General features: G+C 59.7%; 1 protein-coding gene across 2 annotated transcripts; it reads right to left on the reverse strand.

Annotated features, from left to right (window-relative positions):
• Window positions 1–572: 572 nt before the first annotated feature.
• CGN (cingulin) lies at window positions 573–14,843 on the reverse strand. Of its 2 annotated transcripts, none has more exons than XM_013943106.2 (20): window positions 13,750–14,843; window positions 13,194–13,294; window positions 12,780–12,849; window positions 11,708–11,803; window positions 11,362–11,513; window positions 10,784–10,925; window positions 10,455–10,667; window positions 9,922–10,070; window positions 9,525–9,666; window positions 9,117–9,317; window positions 8,629–8,835; window positions 8,210–8,467; window positions 7,443–7,613; window positions 7,140–7,301; window positions 6,565–6,654; window positions 3,914–3,997; window positions 2,246–2,364; window positions 2,007–2,115; window positions 1,593–1,756; window positions 573–1,392 (listed from the first exon to the last, which is right to left on the reverse strand). In XM_013943106.2, exons 1-20 carry the CDS (start codon window positions 14,818–14,820, stop codon window positions 1,251–1,253), a joined length of 3,843 nt encoding a protein of 1,280 aa, XP_013798560.2. In that variant the 5' UTR covers window positions 14,821–14,843; the 3' UTR covers window positions 573–1,250. The 2 variants fall into 2 exon arrangements, with proteins under 2 accessions (XP_013798560.2, XP_013798559.2); XM_013943105.2 differs by having other exon boundaries at window positions 11,708–11,815.
• Window positions 14,844–23,798: the final 8,955 nt, after the last annotated feature.

The following is a 23,798-nucleotide window of genomic DNA, read 5'->3' on the forward strand; positions in this document are numbered from 1 at the left end:
TGGGCACAGCTCCGGGCTGGGGCTCGTCAGCCTCCACCCCACTCCAGCGCAGCCCTGGCCCCGCAGGATGCGTGCCCAGAGGGACAGGCACCCGGGCCAGCAGCGAGCGGGGAAACCGAGGCACAGCAAGGGGGCAGAACCTGTTGGGCTGGCTGATCCTGGCCCTGGTCGGGGCGAATAACCTGAAGCTGGGTCATCCTCGCTCGCTGCTCCGTGCCAGCCTGCTTTGCCCCCGGGTTAACCATCACCCAAGCGCCTGAGGGGAAACTGAGGCAGCAGAGTCTGGGCTGGCCAGGCCCCGGGACCAGAGCCCATTTGACCCCGCTCGAGGCCACGGAGGGAACCTTCCCACCACTCAGCAGTAAACACCTGCCAATCAAAGCAATGGCACTAATTAGCATTTGGCAGTGCTCCCATCCTCGTTAATTAGTGATAACAAGGATTTATCTCAGGGCCAGATCCAGCGAAGTGGAGCGGGGCAGGATCCTCATGCTGTCTCTGTCGCTGACTGCCCAGGCCAGCGGCCAACATGCTGGAGCCCACATGCTCCCTCCTGGTCCTGGGGAGACCTGTTAAAATGCTCAACTTTATTTAAAATAGCATTTGGGGAGGGAAGACGCCAGCAGGGGGGGAGGAAGGGAAAATCACATATAAAAATAAATTGGACATTTCAGAGCTGCAGCAGCATTCGTGGGCAGGTCAGGCCCCGCACACTCAGTCCTGCCTGCCACCTTTCTGGCGAGCAGTGGCGCAGACCTTTGGGCAGTGTTGTCCCCATGACCAGGACCCTGGTCCCCACCGCTGGGGACACGATGATGGAACCATGGGACACGGCTCCTGGATGGGCCTTATTGCACAGCGGCCACCACACACACTTCCCAGAGCCCCAAAATATTTGGTTAAAACACACCATCCGCCTGTCCAGCAGCACCCTGAGAACCATATGGAGATGGAGGCATGAGGCACCCTGCTGTCCCGCTGCTTTTTAAGCAACAACCAAACAACTACCTTCCTTCATGTTGTTAGGATTAAGAGTTTTTACAGCAAGAAGAAGCAGCTGCATCCTTGGCCAGTTCCTCTCCCGGCTCTGTGGCGCAGCAGCTGCTGGCTGAGATGGAGGCATCAGCTCTCTGGTGCCTGGAGCAATGGTGGGAGGCTGTTTTTTCGGATTCGAGCTCACGAGCGGCCGGAGTTCAGAGCTCGGCCAGTGTTGGGGAGGGAGGGAGTGGCCAAGGTGGCGGGGGCAGCCGTTAGCACGAGCTAGTCTGGAGGTTGGCCTCCGTCAGCAGCGAGGCGATGGAAGACGGTCCATAGGTGCTGTCGAACTCCTCGTCCGAGCTGAGCTGGTCATCCTGCAGGGAGGAGTCGGCAGCCGAGCGGGCGGCCTTGCGCCTGCGGGGAGGAGAAGAGGGGGTCAGGCCTCAGCTGCCCCGTGGCCAGGAAATGCCAGCCCTGGGAAGCAGCTCCGACCTGCCCTGAGCCTGGGCAATGCCAGTCGGACACCATCCATCCCCCGGCACCATCCCGGGCTGTGCAGGGAGGTGGAACGGCTGTGAGTCAAGCAGATCAGGGGTCACCCTGCAGCTCCCTACCAGGCCTCCTTCTCCAGTGCCTTGATGCGGTTCTGGAGCTGCTCATTGAGCTCGTGCTGCTCCTCGAGGTCCCGCTGTGCCTTCTTGCGGGCGCCCTCCAGGCGCTCGATCTCCTCCTCAGCCTCGTCCACCTGCCGCTTGAGGGCCTTCACCCGGAGGCTCAGCTGTGGGGAGAAGGCACGGACATGGGGCCAGGTGCCACGTAAGGGACCCGCAGCACCAGGGACCAGCACAGGGGAAGCGCCAGCCTGTGAGATGGCCAAGAAGCCATCGCAGACCCGATCCAGAGGCTGCCCTGCATCTTTGAGTGCTGGCCAGATGGGACCGAGGGCAGAGCTGGGCGCAGTGCTGTGTACACATGTACCCCAGTGTGCGCGTCCCGGGCCCGCACTATCCGCGGCAGCAGCCACCCACTTGGTCCTTCTGGTTGTTCACATGCTGCCGCTCGTCATCAATCTGGATCGTCAGCTCTTTCACCTTCCTCTCCAGCTTGCGGTTCGAGGACAGCAGGACGCTCTTCTCCCTGCAGCAAAGGCAACGCACAGCTCAGGGTGAGCTAAGCTGGCGCCCGGCCCTTGCACCCAGCGAGGGCGAAGGGACCTGGCCGCTGTGGCCTCAGCGCAGTGTGGTTGGGGGGCTTCTGTCTCAGGTACCTCTCCTCTGCCTGCAGCTTGTCCTGTAGCTCCTCAACCCTCGACTCGAGCTGCGAAACGCTGCTGTTTGGTTTCTGCAGGCCTTCGGAGCTGGCCAGACGGTTCTTCAGCTCCTTGTTCTGGTGGGAGAAATTAAAGCCAATTAGCCGTCCCCAGCCAGTGCCCCCCCGCGCTCCGCTCCGCTCCCATCCCAACGCGATGGCCGGCAGCCAGGTGAGGAACACAAGGGCTCAAAGCACCTCTTATGTAAACCCCGTGGTGAGTCAAGCCACAAGAAAACCCTTTCCCAATGAGGAGACGTAAGGAGCTGGGTTATATAACGGCAATTAGCCTCACTGGCACCAGCTGGGGGTGCGACCCAGGACTGGAGGAAACAGCGGATGTGCCGAGGACCGCCGGGTGTTACCACGTCCCTCCTCCGCTTGGGTCCTCCCAGCTGCGAACGCCCCCAACGCACGGGCTTAGCCTATGGTTTTCTGCTTTTAAATGCCTCCTTTGGCCCCAAAAAACAGCCAAAGAGATCCTAAAAGTCCCTCCAGCCCCAAAGGCACTGTTGAAACCAGCTCCTCTCCCCATCCCGCACAACGTGACCAGCAGACCCCAGCATCCATCCAGCCTCGTTAACCGGACAGCAGTAACGACTGCAGCTGCCGAAGGGCTGGGCAGCGCCTCTGCCTCTCCACTTTGCAGCGTCAGCAGTATGAAGCCGTGTTTTTCTTGGCAGTGGTAATTACACACTGGGAACAAGAACAGCTCGAGGAGCTTATTTCCCATTGATCCCTTTTGTTCGGAGCCAGCTCAGGGTTAGGTAACGAAGGATTCGGAGCGCAAGCCTGGGCAGGCTGGGGGGGAGGGGCTTGCCGCAGCCTGGGGTGCGAGGAAAGAGGGGATCTGGCAGGAAATCCACCCTGGGGAGAGCCTCCGAGTCCGCAGGGCATTGGACGCCCAGTCTGCAGCTCGCAGCCGCAAGGCTGTTGGGCTTGCGAGCCCCTCTGAGCCCAGTGGACGGTGGTTGCTGCTTTATTAGGGCTATGGGGATGGTCAGGCCGGGGGAAACCACACTGGCTTCCCGCTCTCCATCCCATGCCGGAGCCAGCCAGTAGGTTGGAGCACTGCCCTGAAGCATCCCTGGCTTGGGTGCCCTCTGGAGCTGGATTGGCCTCACAGGACACCCTGTGCCAGTGCCGCCAACCACCCCATGTAATGGGGTGCTCCAGCAATTGGGCACCCGTGGAAAATGCCCTGGCCCAGCAAGGCCGTGGGATGCTGGGAAGGAGGAAAGTTCCTGCAGGAGCCTGAAGGCAGCAGCTAGGAGCCAAGCGGCACCTGGTGTCTCCGCTGACCCAAGTGGCTCCAGCAGGAGCCCTTCAGAGCATCGCATGGTGACAGCTCCCGGGATGCTCTGGCCAGGGATGGGGGCGTGCGTAGGATGGGGAAGACACAATGTCCAGAGTGGGGCGAAGGATGGGGAACGCTTATTTTGCTGCCAGCACAGGAAAACCACCTTGCAAACACAGCCTCTCTCTGAGGGATGCTCTAGAGCCAGCCAGGCTGGACCAAAACAACTGACCCTCATGGGAAGCTGAAGCAGCTGGACAACGGGCCCTGCCACGGTCCCCTGCTCTGGCACAGCTGCGGTCGCAATCCGGTGCCTCCGCTCAGCCTTACCTGCCTCTCTAGAGAGATCTTGTCACACTCCAGGTCCTGGCGGCTGGAGCGTTCCTGCAGCAGCTCTGCCCGGAGCTGGTCGATCTGAGGAGAGGGACAGAGGAGAACTTGGTTTCGCCTTGTCCTTCCCCACCTTGTTTATTTGCTAACGAGAGATCAGTGCCTTCATGGATGCTCACAGCCCAGACGGAGCCCTGGCTCCACGTTTCACCCACGGTCACCTACGCCTACGTGGCTGGTTTGGCTTGCTGCACTGGGTACCGCACCATAAACCTTGCACGGGGGACAGGTTTGCATGAGCTACCTTCACCCTACAGGACACAGCACAGTTGAAGGTTTCCAGCTCTTTTCCCTTCCCTGCGGCTGTCCGCAAAACCAATCCGGTGCTTAACCCACCTGTCAGAGCCAAGAGCTGCCCGGGCGCTGGGCAGAGATGCCTGTTCAGCGAGGCACAGTCCCATCGTGTCTTGGCACAGCCCAAGCATGGAAAACCACGCCGGGACAGCAGCCCCAGCCTGGCACAGTATTGGGTGCTGAGCCCAGCCAGGCTCGACAGGCGGCTTCCCTGGGACCACGGGACGGGCCTCCGGCTCAGCCAGCAGCGAGGACCTGTGCATTCCCTGCTCCGGGCCAGTGCAAACTCTGCCCTCAGCCTCGGCACTGATAAGGGTCATTTGTGTTAACCCCCAGCGCAGCCAAAAGCCCAACACACATCCGGCACCCCTCGGCTGCTGCCAGCGGGAACCCCAGCAAGGGAAGTTTGGTTCCTTCCCAAATTATTTAGCATCTTTCTTGCGGTTGTTCATGCCTTCCCCCCCCTCCAGGCATGGACTTGCTTCCTCCCCCTGTCCTGCACTGCCCGGAGACGAGAGCTGCAATTTCCAACTGGAGGGTTCAACTGGTCGGACTGGGATTTGGGGACCTGGCTGCACTCTCAGCTCTGCCCAGTGCCTCTGGGCACCACAGCACAGTCATACCTGGGGCAAAAATGGATTTGATCCACTAATGAGCCAAAAGCAGAACCCCCCACGGGCCTATTTCAAGTTCACCCAGGCTAAACACACAGGTTTGTGCACTATTGTAAAATTGAAAAAAAAAAAAAAAAAAGGAAATGTGGTTTCCTATAAAGGATTGCCCAGTTATACGTAAGCAGCCCAAAAACAAGAGCTCACAGAGTGATGCTTTTGAGCGGAACCGAACTCTAGTTTCATGAGCACCTCTGCTCTGCAGCACCTGCATTTCAGGTGACTCAAATATTCACAGCAAAAGCCATGTCTGGGATTACCTCCAGGACGTGCCTCAGTTTCCTCCATGGAAAATGAGAAAAAATACCCATTTTAGCAGCTAGCCAGACCCACCAGGGCCAGACCCTGATGCCCTGCCCCACAAGGGTATCCCGAGGGGCTGAAATCCTGCTCCTGCCCCACTGAGATCCAACCCAGGGCTGGGAGGGAGATGGGGTAAGAGCAGGAGGCTCCTGCCCTCTCCCCCCGGCGAGCCAAGGAGCAGTCTCTCCTGAAACACTGCAGCGATACCGCCCACTCCCCGCGCGGCGCTCAGGATCCAGGCGAAACCCAACGCCGCTGGTGCCCAGGAGGCTCGGCAGGCAGCTCACACCCGCTCGCAGAGCTCAAACACCGGCTCCAGCTTTGAAGGTAATAAGCAGTTCGGTTAATAGAGAGGTTAGAGCCAGGAGACCGGTGTAATTTAAGCCCAAACTTCCTGCATAAATTAAAAACCGCACCCTATAATTTCAGGGGATTTTTTTTTGGTGCACCAAGCTCATATAATTTCCGTTTGCACCCGAACCAGCTTTTCAGACACCGTCGTCTCATTTAGAGACTACAAGCAATGGAGGGCTCAGGGCTGCTCACTAATGGCTCATTAATTGGGCTTTAACTCTGGTAACTGGCTGTATCCAAAAAAGCAAGTTATCAAATGCTGTTTTGCCCCCTCTCCGAGGCAGTTGAAGGCGCTGGGCCATGGCTGGGGGTGGCTCTGCCATGGCACAACCCCAGTTTCCCCCCAGCGCGGCACCGGCCCTGCTAAAGAACAGCAGGCACGGAGGGGAACGTTTTGAGGAGCCGATGGAGCGGCCGGCACCTTTTCCACCGCTGCGAGCGGTGGCAGGATGCCATTGGGGCTGGTGGGAGGCAGCCTGCAGGAGGCCCGAGCTACAAGGAGCTTATGAAATTGGGCAGGAGAAATGCTGCAATCCTTGTGGCAGCCGGTATGAGCAGAGCCCACGAGGTGTCAGGGCCTGGCTGGGCTCCTAAGCAGCTTTAGTTTCAGGAAAACAAAGCAAAATACAAAACCGCCAGTCCCCATCCCAATCCCTACTTTTCGGGGTGGTCAGGGAATAAATGGACCATTTTCACAGTGCAGCAGGATCACAGGAACAGCGTGGGTTTTTTTTGCAAACATGGCACCACCGCATCAGATACCCAGAATCAGCAGCTGTGAAGAGCAGAGGCGTGCAGAGCCATGCTCCACTGGTTACCGTTCCAGTGGGGGTTGGATGTCCCCCAGCTCTGTGCCTCAGTTTCCCCAGCTCTCAGAGAGGATTTAGGTGCAGACAGTTCCCTTGCAAGGCTACGGGGCTGGGACGGGGCACAAAGCCACCTCCAGCAGGAGTTTAGGGCCTGCTCTACCTGGTCTCTGCTGCGGTTGACTCGTTCCGTCAGCAGCTCCACCGTGGTCCTCTCCTCGTCCAGCTCCACCTCCAGGCGCTTGGACTTTTCCTGCGAGCAGATAGGCCCAGGATGGGTCAGTGTGAGCCTCACAGTCAAGGGGCAACGTGCTAGAGGGGATCAGGCTGGCCAGGGACAGCAAGCGCTGCCTGTGAGCAACGCTGAGATACTGGAGGAAGGGGTTTTGCACAAACAGGCTGTTCAGCAGCCTCCGCTCCCAGCACCTCAAATTGGCCCATTTTTTTTTATATTCATAAATATGAATATTAACAATAATACACACCTCCCAGCACTGCCACCCTGTGTCACTCATCTTTAGCAGTAGATCCCAGACGGGCGCAGAAGGAGATCACTGGGTGTGCTCTGCCCCTTGCTGTTAGCACACAGCACTGCAGGTACCAGGCTGAGCTGACGGCACAGCCACAGTGGGTATCGCACCGGGGCAAAGACTCTTGTCCACCCAGCTGGTCCCTTTCCCTCCCCCTTGTTGGCTTGTTAGCACCTGCTGTTTTTTTTTAGGGCACCGTGCTACGAACCTCCAGTGTCTTGACCTGCCGCGAGCGGTCGTCCTGGGAGCGCTTCTTGGTGTCCACCTCCTGCTCGAGGTTGTGCAGGCGCTGGACCAGCACCTCCTTGTCCAGGAGCACGCTCTCCCGCTCCGCCTGGCTGTCCTGCAGTGCTTGCTTCAGCCGGGCAACCTGGGGCATGGAGGGAAAGGGCTGTACAGCACAGCACAGGCTCCCCAGGCTTGTCCCCAAGCCACGGAGGGACAGAAAGGGAGGGAAGGCGCCCTGCAACCTGCCGGCCCCTTGGTGACCCTCACAGACAACACGCGGTACCTCGTCCTGCAGCCGGCCCATGCTGAACTGCATCTTCTCCACCTCGGCGCCCCGGTCCTTGGCCTGTTTCTGGGAATCTGTGATCTCCTTCCGCGACTTCTCCTTGAACTCCTCCAGCTGTGACTTCAGCACAGCCAACGAGCTGTTCGACTCCTCCGTCATCTGCTCCAGCTAGGGTAGAGCAGGGAGAGCTCAGGAGCCCAGGACCAGCCTACGTGCCCTGCCCTGAGCCGCCGGGGCCCAAGGCAGGAAAAGATGCCCGTGGGCATGGCATTAAGGGGAACATTTCTATCCTGTGGGCTCAGGCGTGTCATGGCAAGGGGTATAAGCCCTGCCAGCACAGTCTGGATGATCCCCCCTTCCTTTGAGCAAGCACTGGTGGCAGCTGGATGACAGCATTCGTTTTTGCAAGAGCCTGAGCCTCTTGGGAACAGGATTTGCCCTGCAGCTGCAGGACAACAGGTCCCTGAGATCAGGCAATGCTGCCTGTGAAGGCCCCTGGGGACAGGGTGGTTTCATGGAGTTTGAGTGCAAAGAGGGAGCTCGCAGGATATTGGGGAAGGATCTGTCCCAGCTGGCTCTGTAGGGAAACCAGATCCCTGTTCTATGCCCAAACCTGGGGGCAGAGCCCCGGAATCCTGTTCCCTCCCCTAAATCAGCTACTGGTGTCTCAGACAGAGGTCTTGAACATGTGGCACAGAGATGGGGTGCCACAGCATGCGACACTCCATGGTATGGGGCCCCCCACGGCACCCAGGCACCCCAACCTCTTTGCTCAGCTTCTCCGTGGTCCGGTCAAGCAGGCGCTTCTGCTCCTCCAGCTCATACTTGGCGCGTTTCAGCTGCTCCTTCTGCCTCTGCTCATCCTGGTAGGACACGCTCAGCTCCTGGTGCTCCTGCGTCAGCCGGGCCAGGCTCCGCTGTGCCTCATCCAAGCGGGTCTCCAGCGAGCGCTTGGCCATCAGCAGCTCCTGCTCCCGGTCTGTGGCTTCACCCAGCGACTCCTCCATATGCCTGCGCTCAGTCTGAAAAGACAGGGCTCTCAAAACACACAGCTCCCTTCTCCTCAAAGCAGAGGAGCAACCCCCAGGCCCTGGATGCCTGGGTCCTCCTCTGGCACCGGGCTGCTCCTGGCCTTCATCCAAGAGTTGTGAGGGGCTGGCAAAGACAACTGTAGCCTCGATACCTCCAGTTTGGTGACCTTCTCTTTGAGCCGTGCCTGGGAGCCCTCCCAGTTCTCGCCCAAGCGCTCGTACTCCTTCAGCTGCGTCTCCAGGCCAAGGATCTTCCTCCGCAGGTCGTCGTTGTGTTCCTGCAGCTCCTGCAGGGTGGACTCCACCGCCTTCCTCGCCTGCTCTGCCAGCTCCCTCTCGCTCTCCAGGGAGGCCTTCGCCTGCAATACAGTCACGTCACAGGGTGGTCCCGGGGCCAGCTGATGCACAGGGGAGTCTCGGGGGGCTTTTTGGTCTTGTGTTCTCCAGCACAGCCTGAGAGCCATCCATGGCAGGCAGATCTGGGGCTACAAGTCTGTTGCATTGCCCCACAGCTGCAAAGCTTGTGGCTCCCACGAAGGTATGAAGAGTCCCGTCAAGGCGAGGGCAGGCCATGGCGGGGCTGACTCCTCGGCTCATGCTTCAGTAGAGACAACTGCCCTCCCCCAGTGCCATCGCTCACCTTCACAGCTTCATCACACTCCTTCCGGAGCTGCTGCAGGTCCTTCCGGTACTGCTCAAGCGCCTCATCGCGGCTGGATGCCTCCTCCCGCATGGTGCCCTTTAGGGCTGTCAGCTCCCGCTCCCGCTGGCGCAGCAGCTCGTCCTGAGCCTGCTTCTCCGCTGTCAGCTCCCGCTGCGCCTCCCGGGCCTGGCGCAGCTCCTGGGTGGGAGACGAGATGGGCAGGGACCCTTTGCATGACCCAGGCTCAGGACAGGGCACCATATCCTGCTGGGGGCGATGCGAGATCGGCCCCCGGGCTTTGCAGAGCGGGCAGGGTTAGCCCAGGGTTAAGGGGGATGATGACGCTGGCAGTCTGGTTCAGGGTCTCCAAAGCCGTGTCTCCTCCCTCCCTCCGCTGTTACCTACCTTCCTGAGTGCCTCAAGCTCGCTGGCATCCACCGTGCTGCTCCGCACCTGGTCCACCTCCTCCCGCATGGCCGAGAAGCGCTCCCGAAGCTCCCGCAGCTCTTCCTCGAACTCCTCCCGCTCCAGTTTCACCTGCAGCAGCCTGGAGGGGGCAGGATGAGGGCTGATGCTGACCTGGGCCATCCCTGTCACTGCCCACCAGCCATTCATCCACCGTCCTCCCTGGCTCCCAGCGTGCCACAACACGGGTGTCACAATGCAATGTCTCTCCAGCTGTCTCCCTCCACCCCAGGTGCTCAGAGAAGGAAGAGAGCCTGACCCTTCCCAGCTGCTGACCCATTTCCACAGGGTTTGCAGGAAAGACGTTGGATGGTCACGAGCGTCCTCCAGCACTTACTCCTGCTTTGTGGTGCGGAGCTCGTCCTTGTTCTTCTGGAACATGTCCCGCCAGTGCCCTGTCTCCTCTGCACTCTCCTCCAGCTCCCGCTGTAGATTCCTCACCACAGCGTTGATTTTCTGCCTCTCTGTCTCCAGGTTGGCCTGATCCTGGCGGGCAGGATCAAAGTGTTGAGCGCTCGCCGTCAGAGCGGAGGTGTTTGGGCAGGCCGAGCCCAGTGGTGAGAGCCCCAGAGCTCTGCATCCCCCCTCCAAGGATGTTCAGGTCCTGCCATGGTTAATTCTGCCCAAACCAGCCCAGGGAAGCTGTGCAAGGACCTGGGGACCCTCCACAAACCCGTCAGAGAGCGATGCCTGCTCCCATTCACCTCCCAGCTCTGCTGCCCCAGGGCAGGGAGAGCCAGGGCAGATGGATGCTCCAAGGGACACTGGGGTGAGTTTGGGGCAGGATGCAAAAACCATTTCCCTCTCAGGAACATTTAAAGGTGGGAATTTAGGGAAGGGTCTCCCTGGTGCCTGTCCCCACAGCCAGACCTGCGACACATCCTCCATGCTGCGCCTCAGCTGGTCCATGTCGCTCTGGTACTGCTGCCGCACACGGTCAAGCTCCTTGTCGTGACTGGCCACCTCTTCCTTGAGGGCTCCCTTCAGCGCCGTTAGCTCCCTCTCCCGCAGCCGCAAGTGCTCCTCCTGCCGCTGCTTGGAGCTCAGCACCTCCTCCAGCTCTTCCCGGGTCTCCAGCAGCTCCTGGGTGGCAGAGGCCCTCTGGGCTCAGCACCAGACCCCAGCAGGGACAGCACAGCATGCCCCCACTGCCTGGGACACGGAGACGGTGCTCGTACCCCGGTGCAAGAGCCACATACCTTGTACAAGGCCTCCCTGTCTGGAGATGTCCCAGAGCCCTTGCGCAGCTGGTCGAGTTCTTCTTGCATCACCATCAGCTGCTCCTCGCAGTCCCCCAGCTGGGTTTCTGCCTGCTCCTTGGCTATTTTCACATCAGTCAGCCTAGGGGAGAGTGCGAAGCTGTACACAGTCCGGCAGGGCCCCTTCTAAAAGGCAGGGAGACCCAGGCCACATCTACATTGCAAAGGGCCAGGGCTCCAGCACCCGCTTGTCACCATGCCCTGTCCCTGCAGGCTCAGCATCCTCAGACACCCCCAGTGCCCTGACACCACCCTCCACCTGTGATTCCCCTCAGCATCTTCATGCTGCAAAACCCCATCTTGGTAATCTGTAACAGCACTCAGGGCACTTTAGGTCCTCAGATCTGGAAAAGAATACCCCTCGCTGCATAGTGATCACCATGCAAGGGCCCAGGGCTGCACAGTGCAGATGAATATCCCCAGCCCAGGCGCGTTTGGCCCTGCAGATGCAGCCCAGGGCCATGGCTGGGAGAGTCGAGTGTGCCCTGGCCCCGGAGCCCTCAGGGAGCAGCTCTTACTCTTGCAAACTGCTCTGCAGCTCCTGAGCTTTCTTCTCCAGGGCTGCCCGGAGCCGCTGACTCTCCTCCTGTGCCTCCTGCAGCCGGGTTTCCAGTGTCCGAGCAGAGCCCATCCTTGCTGGATCCCTCACCAGTTCGAGCTTCTGGCGGAGCTGTCAGAAGGGGGGAAAACAGTTATGTCCCTGCTGCAGTGGAGAGCAGCCAGTGACCACAGTGATGCTCCCTGTCCATCTTCCCAGCATCCCCGCCGGCTCCAGTGCAAAAGCCCCACTGCACGATCCCCCAACAGGGATATAAACTGCCATCCCGAGCGCCCCATCCACCCTGACCCTCTGCCTGGCCTCACCTTCATCTCCTCATCGAGCTTCTCCTGCAGCTCCTCCACCTTCCTCACCAGCTCGCTGTGCTGGGGCTGGGAGCAGGCCACATCCTTTGCAGGCACCTGGAGAGACCCCTTGGGGAAATGTGGCACATTCAGGGCACTGCCAGTGCCCCCGGCCAGGGCTCAGCTCAGCTGGGATGGCGGTTCAATTCCCGGCTCTTCCTCACCAAAGGGAGCTGGAGGAGCATGGGGATGCCCTAGCCACGTTTCCACCAGCATCTCCAACCCAGCCCCTGAAAGACTGTTCCTCCCCACGTTCAACCTCCAGCTGGTTTAACAGAAAGCTTCACCACTGCCGAGCTGCTCAGGCAGCTCAGAGCGCAGCAGCACCCGGATCGCGTGGCTCTGCACAGCGGGCTCGGGGGCACTCTGCGCTTTGCCTGCATTATTTCCCCCCTCGGCTAAGCCTGGCCAAGAAAGGGATTCTGCCCAGCCTCAGCTGCCTTCTCTGCCCACTCCCCAGACCTTCGAGATGCTCTGGGGGCTGCAGCATGCAGGGGAGGCAACATGACTTCCAGAAAGGTCCCCATGGCCACCGAGCTCAGCCAAGCACAGGCAGCAGCAGCGCGGCTCCTGTGGGCTGCTGGGGGTTGAAGGTCAGGAGGAAAAACCAGGAGGCAGCTCAGCCCTGCGAAGCCTTGAGCCCAAGGCAGCTAGCAAGCTGTCACGTTGCAGCCCATCAAGGCTGGAGGGGAACCACAGCTGCCGAGAGCTCGGTGCGTGGAGCCCACCAGGGCCTGCTCCCTGGCGCAGCTGGCGCATGGGGTCCCGTGGCAGGGAAAGCTGCACGTGGAGCTCAGCTGTGGTAGGGAGCACCTTGCTGCAGGGCCCTGAATTGAAGCACTCCTGGCCATGGCTCGTCCTTGGCTCAGCATGGCCAGGGGCCGCAGGGATCCCTGTGTGCAGGAATAGGGTGCCAGGAAGGCAGGGGACTAGCAGAGAGTCCCCAGGAGGACTCGGGGACCAGCCTGCCCCAAAAGCAAGGTGCCGCAGAATGGATGAGGCAGGGACCAGCAGTGGGACTGCTTCAACTCACCGTGAGTTCCTGGATCTTCTCAAACACCAGATTAGTTTTCCTCTTCAGGGAAATGTCGCTGTCTCTGCTCCTGCAGACATCAGAGCAGAAGGAAAGCACTGGGATAAGAAAGAGGGGACGGAGAGGGAAGACAGAAAGGCCCAAGAAGGCAGGAACAACCCAAGACTTTGTTGCTGTCTTCCCCCAAACTCCCGGGCAACAACTGCCCTGCTCCGCACAGACACTGGGACATGGGAACCCGCGTAGGGGCCACAAGGGCATCTCTGGTCCCTAATAGCCCTGCAACATTGCAGCTTCAGCTGTCGATGCTTGTAGAAAAGAAAGGGCGGGGAATGGCGGTGGCGGCCGCTGGAGCCATAGGCCAGGGCATTCAGGTGGACGGGCCGCTCGAGGGACAGGTCTGGGGGAGCTCACCCCTCCTTCAGGATGCCGTAGATGAGCTCCTTGGTGTGCTCGCTGCTGCCAGGCTGGGTGACCTCCTGCTGGTCCTGCAGCAGGTCTGGGGTGGACTTGAACTGCCACAAGGAAAAAAAGGCTCAGCTCCAGCAGCAGAGCCAGGATCAGGTTACCCCCCCCTCACCCAGTCCCGGCCCCCACTGGTCCTGGTGCTCCGGAGGACGTCAGCTGTTGGCTTCACCCAAGTGCCGGGGAGGGAGGATGTTTGCCCACAAGCTCACTCTGGGCACACAGGGGGTTTAGGCAGCAGACTGGGGGCTCATGGTACACAGATCTCAGGCCTGTGAGGAAGCCAAAAATGGAGCAGGTGCCCCTTCTGGCTGAGGAAGTGTTGGCATGAGCGAGGGACCCCAAACCCAGCCCATGGGCCGTGAGCAAAGCCCTAATTAATAAGTGCACAACCCCTCTGGCAATGCTGACGGAGCGAAGGCCACACGAACGCTGCCAAGGCCAGCAGGTGCCCAGCACCCAGCAGGATGAGGCCATCCCCCCGCAGGATCTGTCCCCCCAGTACCTGCAGCTTTGTCCGGGCTTTGCTTTGCAGCCGCTCGGTTGCAGGTTCCTCCACGCTCCGGTTTGTCCGCTGGCTCCGCGCCACACCGTCCTCCACCAGCCCGGCTCCGCTCGGCCGGCTCAGGCTGCCGGCGGGTGCCGAGGGCTGGGGGCGAACCTCCCTGCCGCCAGCCCAGCACTGGGCACTGCTCAGCTCTCTGGCGTCTGGGACACCACGATGGGAGACGCGGCTGTCCAGGCTCTGCGAGCGCTTCCTCTCCTCCGAGGGGATCCGGCCCCTCCTGGCTGTTCGGCCTCTCTGCTGCACCCTCCCATCGAATTTGCTGATGAGGGAGTCCACTGAGGACAGCGGCTTGGTGTCTATGTCACTGCCGCCGGCATCGCCCAGCCGGCAGGGCCCTGAGGTCTCCGAGTCCGAGGAGGGATGCTTGGCCACGGCCCTCAAGCCGGAGACGCGGCTCTGCTCCGGCTTTGGCTGGCCAGCAATGTTCAACATGCTGCTGCTCTTGGTGCCAGCCAGAGGCCGGGGCTGGTGGGTCCCGTTGGCCTGCGCCCACGACGGGCTGGGGGCAAAGGGCTCTTCTGCCGCGGGGCTGAGCAGATTGCCGTGGGAGCGCGTCCTCCGCAGCTCCTCTCCAAGCGGCCGCCTGGGTTCATTGTGGGAGACCGCCGAGGTGCCGCTCGGCTCCTCGTCCGATGTGCTGCAGCGGGAGCCGGGCCGGGGCAGTCGGGCCGCGTAGGGATTCTCCGGCAAGTCCGAGTCAGAGCTGACTGAGCCGGAGGGCAGGTCTGGGGGTCGCGGGGCGGCAGCAGGGTTTCCATACGTGCTCTCACTCTTGATCTGCACCCCAAAGGAGTCGCCCCCCTTCTCGCCGCTGTTGAGGACCACGAAGGGCTGCCCAGCGATGCCCTGCACGCGCACCGCCACGCCATATGAGCCGGGCTTGCCCGCCTTGGTTCGAAGCTTGGGGGGTTTCTTGGGCTCCTGCAGGTCATTTATGAAGCGGATCTGGACGCCGTAGTCCACGGGGCTCTGCTTCTCGGCCATGGCCGCGCTCACGGGCCAGTCCATCCCCAGGGCTCAGTGCTGCCTTCCTACAGGGGAGAGAGGGCAGAGTCTTCCTCAGCCCTGCACCAGTGCGGGGCAAGAGGCAGGAACCGAACTCAGGAGCGCTTAGCATGAACCCTCTTTCATTAACAGGAGTCTGCCCAAGGGCAAGATTTACTCTGCTGCACACAGCTCAGAGGGGTTTGAGACAAAGCCCGAAATTGCTCCCTTCCCAGGCTCGACCCAGTGGCGCAGCAGCGCTTTCCCTCCCATCCCTCCCCATCCCACCAGCAGCCGATTGCCGACATGCCCTTAGTGGAAGACGCAAGGAGGATGCCTGGGAGCCAGAGGACGCCCAGCGCCGGGGCGAGCAGCGTCCCCAGGATGGGCCGTGGGACAAGGGAGGCTCGTTCTGCTGCCGACGGCATCGCTCAGCCACTCCTCGCAGCATCCCGGTGCGGGGACACCGGGGAGAGCAAAGCACCCGGCCCCGAGCGCGGCACCAGCAGATGCTTACCGGAACGGCAGCGGAGGAGCCGCTTCTCCTCCCGCTCCCCCCTTGCAATAGGATCCCGGTGAGACGGCGGACGAAGAGGGAAAGCAGAAGGACGGCAGAGCCCGGGTGAACTCTGCAGCTGGGATGCGCTCCTGCTGCCTACAAGGCGCTGGCAGAGTGCTGCATCCTCACTGCAGCGAGAGCTCAGGAGTCCGTCAGCATCGCCCAGCACCCCCGAAGTCCCTAGGAAAAGCCCTGCTGGAGCCAGCGTCTGCAGCAGCCCTCCATCCCCGCAGCAGGGTGGCCGTGAGACTCCCGTTGGGAGGGAATAGATATTAGCAATGACAGATTGAGAACAACGCTTGGTCCTGGTGGCAGCCTGCACCCTGGGCTCTGCTCGTGCCACGGACAAGGGGAGGCGGTGAGCTGAGCCGGTCCCGTGAGCAGCCCGCGTGGCTCTGCCCCGAATTGACAGCAGGGGGGTGCAGAGCTGGCAGAGGAAGACGGGAGCGACGGCTGGCTGGAAACGCCTCCAGCCTGCTACTGACCGTGGGGCAGGATGTCCTTGGGCAGAGCTGGCCGGAGCAGCCGTGCCAAGTGGGTACCACACTCCCTCAGCACCCGCGCACACCTCCCGGCAAGAGAAGCCCCAAGAGCGGCACAGCAGCTTTCCACATGGAAGGAAAGGGCTGCCAAGAGCCTCTTTCTTGCAGCAGGGATCCGGCTGCTGCCCAAGAGCTTCATGCTTTGGGCAGCTCTGCAGCGTTCCTCTCCGAGAGCTAACACAACAGCGATCTCTCCCCCTAGGCGTTTTGAGGATTTAAGTGATAGAAAAGTGATAGATCAGGCTCTGAGCCTCTTGGCATTGTATTTTCAGCCCCCCCAAGACCACCAGGGACAGGAGCCAGCTCTTCTCCCTGCTTTACATAAACTGGATCCCAGGAGCAGGCAATGCAAGATGCTGAGAGCCCAGCCTACAGCCGCATCCCCAAGGGTGGCACAAGGGACCTGGGGACACAAGGGAGCCCAGAGCCAGACAGGGTAACATTTAAATATGTTCTGCACATGGAAAAATAAAAAATAATAGTATTAAAAAACAAAACAGGCCCTCAGCTTTCAGTTCAGATCCTGATGTCATTCCCAAAGTTATCATCCTAACCCAAACCAGCAGAGGTTGAGTGCCCATGGGCTGCCGGGATGTGCACAGCAGGGCAGATAGCTGGGCTCTCCTACAGCCTCACGTCAACCCTGAGACCACATTTTCTCCCACGCCCACCCTGGGAAAGAAATTCCCCCTGGAGAAGAGATGATGCTGCCGCGGGGCCAGACTCTTTGCAGCAAGGCCAAATGCCCTGGAGATCCCTGGCCCAGAGAAGATGCGTGGGCTGGAGGCAGCACTGGATGCCATGCAGAGTGTGCCGGGCAATGCCAGGAAGGAAGAGCCTTTTCCGTGTTCCCTCTGCGTGGCATGCCCGGCTGGCTCATGCCAGCTCCCCGTGGCCACCATCTGCTCCCGCCTCCTGGCCAAGACCGGGCAGAAGCGATTCCTGCCAGGGCCAGCACCTCACCCCAGAGGCTCAGGGGCCCAGGAGTGCCCCGACCATTCTGCAGCGGGAACGTGTCCCCATTCAGCAATGCTGGGCTTAGGGGAAAGCTCACCACTGCCCAAAGCGAGAGCCCTCACTAGTCTGTCTGCCTGCCCTGAAGGAGATGGAAAAGGTCATAGCTGGAGATGTGCAGCACAGGGTAAAGCAGTGGCTGAAGAAGTTTTGCTAGGGTTATGATGAGCCTTTTAGGTCTTTTGCATCCATCTCTGAGATCTAATAGTGAGAGGCAGCTCCCAGAAGTTGCACAGAGCAGCGGACAAGTGACAACCTATTTGTTTCAAAGGCTGAAAAGCAGCCAGCTGGCGCTTTCCTCTTATCAGGAGGGCAACGCAGGCAAAGAATCAGGCCCCGAGCAGATGGCAGGTTATTGCCAGCCTGCAGAGGGGAGATAAAACACACCTGACCCCGTGAGGCACCCCACACACCCACCGGTCAGCCTTGCAGGAGCATCGATGCAGGGAAAGGACCGAGGGGATGGCAAAAGCAATTCAGCACGGAGAAGAGCCCCGACTGCAGCGCAGAGCTTTGCGCAGCCTGGAGGGACGCAGTGGGCAGGGGCACCCCGGGGTGATGCCCTGGAGACGCAGCCCCCAGCACCGCAGCGTGAGCTCCTTATCCCTGCTGAGCATCAAGATAACAAGATCAGCAACAGATATCAGTGTCTATAAATACACCCTGAAAGCAGCACCCACAGCAAGAGTCCATAAACCAAATCCTATTATTCCCATGCTTCCTGGGGACGCTGGTGCCAGCAAAACACTATCAGCAGAGCATCTCACCAGCTGCCTGCCTCATCCCCTCCAAACCGTAGGGATGATCAAAGGCCGGGGACATCACAGATGGGAGAAAACCGCAAAGACTTTGAGCACAGCCAGTCCTGGCTCGACTCTTGCAGAGTGACCGCGAGAGCTGACAATAGCTCCTCTTGCCTGGGGACAGCAGGGCCAGGCACAGCCTTCACGGTCACAGCAAGGGCCAGTGCCGCAGAGCCTTGGTGCCGGGAGTCACTGCCGCCGGCTCCACAGCTGCCCAGCTCAGGGGGGAACCGGAGCAGCTGGGCAGAGGACAGCCACCAGCTTGCAGCAGCAAACCAAGGAGGGGGATCCAGCTTGAGAAACAAACTTGGAATTTATCCACAGCAGCCAGTGTCCAAAGTGCAGCCAGCGACAAGCCGCAGCCTGGGTGGGGAGCGGGCTCGTCCCCGACTGCTATCGGGGCAGGAACTGCAAACCCTGGGTGCAGCACCCAGCTCAGCTTCGCAGAAAAGACCTTCGGACACAGAGGCGAGGGGGCAAAGCCCGTGCTGGCGCGCGGGACAGCGTCATGGCACAGGTTCTGCTTCCTGCAGCATTGCTGGCGGCAATGGGGCCCACCAAAAAAAAGCACTGGCTGTGCCAGCAGCACCACTGCCAGCAAGGGAAGCAGTTCTGCCCTACCTGCGCGTGGGCCAGGCAAGGAACCAGGTGACAGAAACCCATCTGGGTTACACATTACTGACGGCAGGGGTAGTTTCTGGGCTCGGACCGCTCGGCTCCCTGCACAGTCCCGACTTGCAGCCAGGGAAAGAGGATTTGCTCTTTCCAAGGGAGTACCGGCATATTCACGTTCGCTGAGAGCATGCATGCTCGAGACGCGCGGGCTCCCCGGTTCACACAGCCCCTAGCGCGGCGAGGGTCTGTCCCAGGCCGCCACGCGCTCCTGCTGCGCCAGCCAGGCGCAGGGCACTGGGGAGGAAGGAGGAGAAGCAGGTGAGTCATGACAAGCAGTTAATCTCCCAGGAATGCCTTGTCCTGGAAGGGCTCCAGCTCGCAGATAAAGGGATGCGGAACCGGATTCCATTCCTGTGGGAGAGCAACACCGAGCCTGAGGCTGCAAACAGCCCCGGGACGAGATTTCACTGGAAACCACAGAAAAGGAACCAGGAAGCAAGTGGGACAAAGACTCAGAGCTAAAAATAGTCTGTTTAATGTCCCTAGGCATGCGTTTTACTCCTTCACCAAGCATGCAGGGACTTTGCTACACAAACACACCTTAACTCTGCCCTGGATCAGCCTCTCCCCTCCGCGCGGAGGGTATTGCATCAAACCAGCCCCGCTGCCGGGCTGAACCGTCCGCGAGCAGAGGCAGCCAGGCGCTCCGGCAGCGAGGGAGGCAGGAAAGGTCTCTCAGTGGCAGTCACGCACCTCCAGCGTCATGCTGTTCGCTGGCCGCTTCGGGGATGGCGGGCGGCCAGCTCTGCTCGGGCCGATAGCAAACACAATAGGCCCTTTGTGGACACGTTAACCTAGAAAGTTGTTTTGCAATGTGCAGGCAGCGCTGGGAAAGCTCTCTCGTGCCGAGCACTGCTTTGGGTTCAAGGCAGCTCTCCGTTCCCTCGCTCCGCCAAAACAGCCCCATGGGCAAGGTGGTCACTAGCAGCACTAGTCCATCCCCTTCCCATCGAGGTCAGCCAGGTAACTCGAACAAGGGCCACTCGGTAGGAAATCCACCTCCTTCACCCAAATTCACAGCTCCTTCACCCAAAGGGACCAAGGTCACAGCAGGAATTGAGGGATGCTCTGGGAAGTCAGGGGAAGTTGCATGCCGGGACCTCGGCAGGAGCCAGCACCACTTCCCGGCAGTGCAGGGCCTGTCTCCAAGTTATCTCGGTTCGAAACAAGCAGGCTGTCATAAGCAGGTTAGATTTTGTGGCCTTTGCACACACACCCCCCCACCCCCAGGCATAACAAACTGCTTTAAGCAATGCCTCCAGGGTTGCATTACCGCAAAGCACTTCATGCCCAGAACAACATTGCTGGAAAGGGAACAGCAGAAATCAGACAAAAATAATATTTCCCTTTTCTCGCCTATTTTCTTGGCTCCCAAAAAGTTTTAGGTTATTTCCACTGTGGGTTTCCCAAAAGTTTTGCTCTGTCTGCAACACTGCTTCCTTAATCCTGTTTATACACAACCATGTGCGCAACACTGGGGCTGGTTCTGCTCAGGGCCAAAGTCCACGGCCGATTTCAACGCAAGCGACGCAAGCCCTGCACCCTGCCCGCCGCCAGGCAGCCCCGCGAGGACACTGGAGGAGACCAGCTCCTCCTGCTTTCCCACCATCACTCCTTCCTGGTGCAGCCCGAAAGCCTCGATAAATCCTCCGCCAAGCATGTTGACGCCGTGCCGCCCGCTCGGAGAAACCTGAAACCAACACACCTGCGTTTGCATCACACGGGTGCGACCAGGGAAGGAGTCTCTCCGCACAACGCCCAGTGGAGTCAGGCAAAGCCAATGCCCCTGCAGCTGCCCCCCCCCCCCCCGCAGCGCAATAAAACACCCCGGATTTAGAAAGAAGGGCTTCACCCGCACCAAACACCTCTGCACCGCATGTGGCACAGCCCTCAGGGGAGACCTGCAGGGCAATTTTCTCCCATTGCACCCACTAATTCATGCGGGATAGAGATCAGCCTGACAGGTCACAGCTCCTGGTTTGCCAACCCTCCCGAATCGGCACGTAGCTCTGGGAGAGTCACCTCCCTCCTGGCCCCGCGTCCGCAGGCGCCGGGGGCTCTTAGCAGCTCCCGAAGCTGCAGGTTCGCTGATAAGAAGCGGGTACAAGTTTCCAAATTCCTTTGAATCTAAAAGCCTCCCAACCCACCCATAACGAGAGTCCTCAGGTTAATCAGCAACCCAGATGCTGGTAAACCCTGTTCTCTACCCTTTCGTCTCACTTACAATATTCCCCCGCACGCCACGGCATCCCACACCAATTAATCACGCTTAATGCGCTTTCCCCAAGCAGGAGATAAGCTAGAGGAGAGCCCACACTGAGCGCGAACCGCTTCCTAACACCACGGACGAACGCAGGGGCTGGAGCAGCCTTTTCCTCGCAAAACGGCTGCTTTTAGTCAGGCAAAATATCCTCCTGCATATGCATTGCCACTTTTCTTGCAGCAGAAGCCTCTGGGGTTCATCCTGCCAGCCTGTCTCAATTACCCGTGTATAATTTATGAAAGCAGAGGAAAAGGAGCGAAGAGAGGTCAGATTTTCTTTTTCCTTGGGCCAAATAAAACCCTTGGCAAAGGAGGGCTGAACAGACTTTACACCAAAGATGACGGAAACGGCTATAAGTCACCCATTCCCACCCTGCCTCCTCGCCCAGCTCTCCGAAACCAATGATGACAAGCCTTCGTCCGTCGGGATAAGGCCGAAACCCTCAGACGCCGCCCAGCTAGGCAAAGCCAAGAAACTGCTTGAGATCTGTCTGGCTTGCTAGATCTTCCAAATAAAATAGTCAAACAGTTTAAAAACAAAAAACCAACCAAACAAAAAGAGCCACTCCCCAAGACCACAAACAACACGTGAGCGACACCACGATGCATTTATTATGGCATCGAACGGATCAGACCTCACAGGTCTGAAACCCTGCTTGTGGGTTTCCAGATAAATCACGCCTTTGAAAACAGAATTATTCAGATTCACACACTCGCGTGGATAAATATTTCATGGGGGACGTTAACGGAGAGCAAGGAACAGCCCCTCGGGGCGTGAAAGAGATCTGCACCTGGATGTTGCTCCTGCGACACTGCCAGGGGATTGTAGACACAAGCGAGCGCTCAGGCACGTGACGTTCATTAGGCCAAATTGCAAGTGGGGACTTAACCCCTTCGCCTTGCCGTGACTGCAAACAGGGCAAAGACGAAGCGATGCAGCTGGACGTGCACTGGGGTCGCGTCAGGGAGTTCAGCCTCCCTCCCAGCCTCGTTTCCCGAGCCTCAGCCCATCCAAACACGCACATGGAAATAGGGGACTGCTGCCTCCCTGAGCGCTCTTCCACCGTCATCCCGCTGTGATCCCCGGGGTCAGGGTGGGCAGTGGGAGCACCACGGTGTGGCAGGCAAACGCATGGATGTCATGCTCTGGCATCCGGGGAAGGAGCCCGCTGTGCCAAAGGGCAAAGCCTCACAGCTCAGGGCATCCCCTTCGCTTTCTCCACTCCGCTCCGAGCAGCCAGGCATGGCACGGCACAGCAAAACCAACCAGGACGGCGGATGCGTTTGGGTACGGGTACACACAAGATGCAAACCCAGTGCAGCCAAAGCTGCAGCTCTCCCCGGTCCTCCTGCCCCCCAAAAAGAGGCTCGAGAGAGATGCTGCAAGGACCACAGCCAGGCAGCTGCCTGCGTCTCCTGCAGCCAGGTGAGGAGCTCCCATCAGTAGGATCTCTCTGCAATCTGCACTTTATCGAAGGGGACTGGAGATGGAAACAGAAACCGAGCCAACTCCAAACCAGCTCGACTGGTCGGGGTGGTGGCTGGCGAGAGGAAAGCAAGCCCAGAGCCATCTGCAAACATGCTCCTAAACAAAAGGTTGTGACAGCGGGAAGAGCTGAGGGGTTATGGCTGGAGAGAGGCACCCCGAGCCATGCTGCGCAGAGGGACAGGAGAGCGTGCAAGGCCATCCAGCCCAGAGGTGTCCCTGCGGGGCTGGAGAGGTGGCTGTTGGGCCATACCCATGAGGTGACAACAGATGGGGAGGCCACGAAGGGAGAGCCAGGCCCAGGAGCCACTCAGCACTCCTGTGCCCGCAGGGAAGAACTGACATACCCTTCGGCCCACAAGACCCAGCCCCACCGTGTCGGGAGCCAGCGGAGACTCTGTGGTCAGCAGAGATGGGAGCAGCGACAGCCACCGGCCTGGGGAAAAGCTCTCCCAAAGTGGAGCAAGTTGGGTTCCACAGCTGACCTCAAAGAAGGAGCAGGGAAACTGAGGCACAGGTGGAGGAAGGTCTCAGCTGAGCTGCAGACATCCCTGGCCTGAGACCACAGGTCATGCCTCACTCGACTCGGCTTTAGTTTATGCTGTGGTGGCAACACTTTGAGGCTGGTGCTTGGGCTGGGACTTGGGAGACACGGCCCGCAGTGAGTTCAGCACCACACAGCTCGGCATCTCGGCACAGGAGAGGAGGCGATCCCTCATTGCGCAGAGCAACGCGGCCGGGAGGGCCGACCTCCCGCACCCGTCCGCCGCTCGGCCCACAGTGGCCGCACCCCACCAAAACGACGCGGGAAGTGACCCCGAGGCTGCGACTTGGCCCAAAAATCGCCCAGAAGCCCCTCACCTACACCAAGGGTGGAGCCGGCCTCTGCACGAGCCCTCCTGGGAGGCGACGCTGTCCCAAGCAGCGCGGCACGGTGGGACCGAGCAAGAGCAAGGCGCAGAGCCGCTCGTCCTGCTGAAGGTCCCCAAGGGAGACCAATCGTTGGAGGAGTCCGAGATTTGAAGCCTGACATCCCAGCTCCAAGGTCCCCCCCCCCCGGGAAGAGGCAGGGATGGGTACCAAACCGCCAGGTGGCTACAGCACCGGCGGCTGCATTGCTGCTTTTTTATTTCGCGAAGGAAATGAGGCATCTGCACCCCAGAGGGTCTTGCGAGAGAGAATAAAAAAAATAAAATAAAATCACACAGCAGCAGTAAATCCCTGAGACAAAGCACTACACACACGCGCAACAAATAAATCAAACCACAGCATCTCGCTCGTGTTTTAACCCCCTGCAGTTACCAGGGAAGACATCCAAGCCCTAGATTTTCTTTCTTATTTAAACCGGCGGCTAAAAATACCACCCTCAGAGCCCAACGCGAAGTAGGGCAGCTACATGCCAGGCGTTCCACATTAAAGTTTCAGGAGGCTCCGCGTTACGGCCACTCCACGGCCTGAGGGGAAGGGTTTGAATGCATTTTACAGGCCTGGAGGAACGGTTTTGCCCCAGTGTAAAATTTCACAAGAATCCGTGGGGATCCAAGAGGCATTTTTTCCCCCCCCACCCCCTGGATTTCACTCGTCCTTCTGCAATTCGAGGCCTTTGCTGAAACAAGACAAAGGCTGCGGTTATCTCAATATTACTAACAAGGTTCAGAGGG

This window comes from Apteryx mantelli, chromosome 31 (genome assembly GCF_036417845.1).
Source record: "Apteryx mantelli isolate bAptMan1 chromosome 31, bAptMan1.hap1, whole genome shotgun sequence".
Taxonomy (NCBI): Eukaryota; Metazoa; Chordata; class Aves; order Apterygiformes; family Apterygidae; genus Apteryx; species Apteryx mantelli.

Excerpts from the sequence above, each read along its gene's own strand:
- CGN (XM_013943105.2), bottom strand. The coding sequence starts at position 14,820 with ATGGACTGGCCCGTGAGCGCGGCCATGGCCGAGAAGCAGAGCCCCGTG. Across the intron at positions 10,668-10,783 it reads ACAGGGAGGCCTTGTACAAG|GAGCTGCTGGAGACCCGGGA; the intron begins GTATGTGGCTCT and ends TCTGCCACCCAG. Across the intron at positions 9,667-9,921 it reads CTCCGCACCACAAAGCAGGA|GCTGCTGCAGGTGAAACTGG; the intron begins GTAAGTGCTGGA and ends TGCCCCCTCCAG.